At 36.2% G+C, this 5014-nt stretch overlaps 2 protein-coding genes across 2 annotated transcripts; both read left to right on the forward strand.

Annotated features, from left to right (window-relative positions):
* Positions 1-336: 336 nt before the first annotated feature.
* On the forward strand, positions 337-1779 carry LOC134718253 (uncharacterized). Its single transcript, XM_063580747.1, has one exon. The coding sequence runs from the start codon at positions 337-339 to the stop codon at positions 1777-1779; it is 1443 nt and encodes a 480-aa protein (XP_063436817.1).
* A 224-nt stretch (positions 1780-2003) lies between these two features.
* LOC134718254 (uncharacterized) lies at positions 2004-3623 on the forward strand. The gene has a single exon (XM_063580748.1). The coding sequence runs from the start codon at positions 2004-2006 to the stop codon at positions 3621-3623; it is 1620 nt and encodes a 539-aa protein (XP_063436818.1).
* The last annotated feature ends 1391 nt before the right edge of the window (positions 3624-5014 follow it).

A 5014-nucleotide genomic window follows, 5' to 3' on the forward strand; every position in this document is an offset into this window, starting at 1 on the left:
CATACCTTTAAGCATGCCGCTGATGTAATGAAAACAAATGAAAATTTTCAATTAATTTTAACGTCTGATACCACAAAGGACTCAAGACGCTACAATTTGCCAACTTCTTCTGAAATTTCAGTTATACTCCCTGGAACTAACACTACAGAACCTTCGAAACGTGATATTGTTTTATACTGTAGATCCACTAATCACCCTGAAGGGCATAACATAATTCATATCAATGAAACACACTCAAAATATGACTCTCTACATTATGTACTATTGTTTCCTTTCGGTGAAGATGGTTGGCATATTGATATCAAACACAATGACAATAAAAGGAAAGTTTCGGCAATGGAGTTCTATTCTTACCGCTTAATGCAAAGATCAGATTTTAATATTATATTGAAAAGTGGAAGGCTATTTCATCAATACATAGTTGATCAGTTTGCTAAAATTGAGCAAGAAAGACTTAACTATTGCCTTTATCATCAACATGAATTAAGATCTGAACTTTACCAAGGTCTCAGTGATGCTATAAACTCAGGTGATGTTGACGGTGCAACTGTTGGAAAAAAAATTATTCTGCCATCTTCATTTACTGGCAGTCCACGTTGTATGCATCAGCTTTACCAAGACGCTATGTCTATTGTAAGGAAGTTTGGAAAACCAGATCTCTTCATAACTTTCACATGCAATCCTAACTGGCCTGAAATTAGAAATGCTCTCTTGGGTAATCAAACACCTGCAGACCGTCCAGATCTCACAGCACGTGTTTTCCATCTTAAGTTAAAGAACCTACTTAATGATATTGTCCAGCAACAAATATTTGGAAAAACATTGGCACATGTATATATAGTTGAATTTCAAAAACGTGGATTACCCCATTCCCACATTCTTATAATATTACATCATGACAGCAAACCATTCACACCAGATGCATATGATGAATATGTATCAGCTGAAATTCCTGATCCAAAATTGTTACCAGACTTGCACAAATTAGTTGTGTCCCATATGATACATGGACCATGTGGAGAAGCGAACAAGCATTCACCATGTATTGAGAATGGAAAATGTACTAAACAATTTCCAAAACAGTTTTATGAAAAAACATTCCAAACCACTGACGGTTATCCTAACTATAGACGCAGGGATAATGGAACAACAATTGAAAAAAATGGAGCAATTGTAGACAATCGATGGGTAGTACCATATAATCCATACCTATTAGCAAAATTTGTAGCTCACATTAACGTTGAAATATGTACAAGTATTACAGCAGTAAAATATTTGTACAAATATGTGTACAAGGGACCTGATAGAGTCATGGCAGGAACTGAACAAGTCTGTACAAAAAATGATTCCAAAAATATTATCAATGAAATAACAAACTTTGTAGATGCTAGGTACATATCTGCATCTGAAGCAAGCTGGCGTATATTTCATTACGAATTACATGACAGGTCACCAGCTATTCAACGTTTAGCCGTTCATCTTCCACACCAAGAAAATGTTGTTTATAAGGTCGGAAATGCAGTGCACACCTTAGAACATGCAAAAAACACTACACTTACTGCATGGTTTAAAATAAACGCAGAGGACCCAAATGCAAGATCAGTGTTGTACCATCATTTCCCAGAACAATATACTTGGGACCCATCTACATCCACATGGAAGCCTCGAAAAGCAGGAAATATGATTGGTAGGGTATACCAAGCAAATCCATCTGAAGGTGAACGCTTCTCTTACACCACATACCAGAGTGTAAATCGTTTGAAGATCTGCGAAGTTTAGATGATGGCACTATTTGTGACTCTTTCAAAGAGGCAGCACTCAAACGTGGCTTTTTACAAGACGACCAAGAATGGATTGAATGTCTACAAGAAGCAACTTTATCTGCATCTCCTGCACACATAAGGTCACTTTTTGTTACAATTTGAATTTTCTGTGAGCCTTCAAATCACATAGTACTTTGGGAGAATTTCAAAGGTCCTATGTCTGACGATATTAAATATAAAATGACAAATATCTGCGCGAACAACAATGAAGATTCTGTAACAAATCGACTACTTACAGTTTTAGAAAGTCAACTCCGTATTCATGGAAAATCATTGTTTGATTTCCCAGGAATGCCACATCCAACCGAGGAAAATCCTTCAGATATGACATATGAACCAAACTTCTGCCCTGCTGAGCAAAAACAAATAGCTGACATGAATGTGTTGATGCTTAACACAGATCAACGTAAAGTTTTTCAAGCAATCCTGGATGCTATCCAGACTGAAACTAAACAAAAAATATTCTTTGTTGATGGCCCTGGAGGATCAGGGAAGACCTTTTTATACAATACTTTATTAGCACGTGTCCGATCGGAACATAGGGTTGCCCTGGCTGTGGCATCATCTGGCATTGCAGCCGAGTTATTGAGTGGAGGGAGGACAGCTCATTCCACATTTAAAATACCTATCCCAATACTAGCAACAAGTACATGTAATATAAGCAAGCAAAGTATATTAGCAGAATCAATCCGTACCGCATCAATTATTATTTGGGACGAGGCTCCAATGGTCCATAAACATGTTATTGAGTGTGTTCACAGAACTTTCTGTGATATAATGGAATGTAATGATCCATTTGGAGGCAAAATTGTTATGTTAGGCGGTGACTTTAGACAGATTCTTCCGGTTATAAGGCATGGGAGGCAAGCCGACATTGTCGAAAGTAACCTAAAGAGGTCATTCTTATGGCAGAATATACAAACATTGCATTTAACTATCAATATGCGTGTTCGCACAAATAATTCATTTTCTGATGAAGCATTTGAAAAATTTCTTCTTCGTATAGGCAATGGAACACAGCAAATTTTGGATGATGGACAATCTACCATTGAGTTACCAAGATATATATGTATTGAGCCAAATAATAATGGACTCCAAAAATTGATAGATAGTGTATATCCAAATTTGAAAACGGTAGATCCTGATAATAGTTATTTGGGAAGAGCAATATTAACTACCAAAAATGAAAATGTGGACAAAATTAACACCTTAGTCATGTATCAATTTCCTGCTACACCATCAAACACCAAAATTTATCTCAGTGCTGATGCAGTTGCAGATGAAGACCAGCAAAGTCATTATCCAACTGAATTTCTGAATTCGTTAACACCTTCTGGAACACCTCCACACAAATTGTACTTAAAGAAAAAAGCGCCCATAATACTTTTGCGCAATTTAAATCCTACAGAGGGATTACTTAATGGAACACGACTATGTGTGCTTAACTTAGGCACCAGAATTATAGAGGCTAAAATTCTAACTGGACAACATTCTGGCAATACTGTATTTTTACCAAGGATTACAATCATTCCATCTGATCCTGGACTTCCCTTTGACCTAAAACGCCGGCAATTTCCTATTAGACCAGCCTTTGGAATTACAATTAATAAGTCTCAGGGACAAACATTAGATCATATTGGTTTAGACCTCACAGAGCCAGTTTTCTCACATGGACAATTATATGTAGCCCTATCTAGAGTCCGCTCTTTTCGTTCATTAACAATACTTCCTAACAAAGATTCCTTCGTCAATGAGAAATACACAACACAAAATATAGTGTACAAGGAAGTTTTAAATTAAACTTCAGACTATTCTTTGTTTAAATAATGTAACATATATTTGCCACCTTTTTATACCTCCACCAGTGAACCGGCCATATATAATATTTTACATATCCGTCCGTCCGTCTGTACCATTTATAGGTTTAAACAACTCTTATATATATATATATAAAAAGAAGATGTGGTGTATTTGCCAACGAGACAACTCTTCACAACAGACCAAATTACACAAATTAACAATTATAGGTCACCGTACAGCCTTCAACAGTAAGCAAAGCCCATACCGCATTGTAAGCTATTAAAGGTCCCAAAATGACATGTAAAACAATTCAAACGAGAAAATTGACGGCCTAATTCACGTACAAAAAATGAACGAAAACCAAATATGTATATATTATAACACAGCAACAAAAGATAACCACTGAATTGCAGGCTCCTGACTTGGGACAGGCACATATAAATATAATGTGGCGGGGTTAAACATGCAAGTTAGCAGGATTATGTATTGAAGCGAAATTTCTAACACAAATTTAATGTACTGTCTCTCTGTAGTGTTTGTTGTTGTGCACCACGGTTTCTTTTTTTCTCTCACTTGGATGTCTATGGCAGTGCCTGCAACTCCGCACTTCCCATTCTATCTTATACAACAGACTTTTCTTTTTTTACATCTAAACTGTTTGTGCACTATCACATTTGATCTGTAGGGTAGGTTGCAGGGTTATTAGATAACTTTTTTTTGTCATACACAGTATGGAACAATCTGATCAAATAAAAATAGTAATAGTTCAGAGCAAGTTCCAGATTTAGAGATTTGATATTCCGGGATTGACAAGACATTTCAAATTGCGCATTGTATAATCATTAAAACACCCTGGAGAATATACACACTAAATTCTTTCAGAACAATCCATTTCACTACATCCAAAATATTCATTCAAATTAACACAATCAATCGGCAATAACACTGCACAATCACGGGTTTTTACTAGTTGTATTTATTGTGCACTTGTTCTCGTACTGAATAAGCATGAAATATTTGCCATTGGACGTTAAACAACCAACAATCAATCAATCCTTTTTGTGCTTGTTTTCAATATGTCTAGCAATGTTCGGAAATAATTAGATACCCCAATGATAATTGTGGCCAAGTTTGGTTTAATTTGGCATAGCAGTTCCAGAGGAGAAGATTTTTGTAAAAGTTAACAGCTCCGGACGCCACGTGATGAGAAAAGCTCAATTGGCCCTTCGGGCCAGGTGAGCTAAAAAAAAAGGAACAAGAAACACACATAAATTACATAAACAAACGACAACTACTGTATTGTTTGAGTGTTGTTAAACGGCTGAAACGGAAAACAGAACCGAATATGGAACGGAAATTGAAAGACATTGACATCTTTTCCTTTTGTTTAT

Source organism: Mytilus trossulus, chromosome 5 (genome assembly GCF_036588685.1).
Source record: "Mytilus trossulus isolate FHL-02 chromosome 5, PNRI_Mtr1.1.1.hap1, whole genome shotgun sequence".
Taxonomy (NCBI): domain Eukaryota; kingdom Metazoa; phylum Mollusca; class Bivalvia; order Mytilida; family Mytilidae; genus Mytilus; species Mytilus trossulus.

What these genes read in the sequence shown, in the direction of transcription:
- LOC134718253 (XM_063580747.1), top strand. Translation starts at nt 337, where the DNA reads ATGGAGTTCTATTCTTACCGCTTAATGCAAAGATCAGATTTTAATATT.
- LOC134718254 (XM_063580748.1), top strand. Translation starts at nt 2,004, where the DNA reads ATGACAAATATCTGCGCGAACAACAATGAAGATTCTGTAACAAATCGA.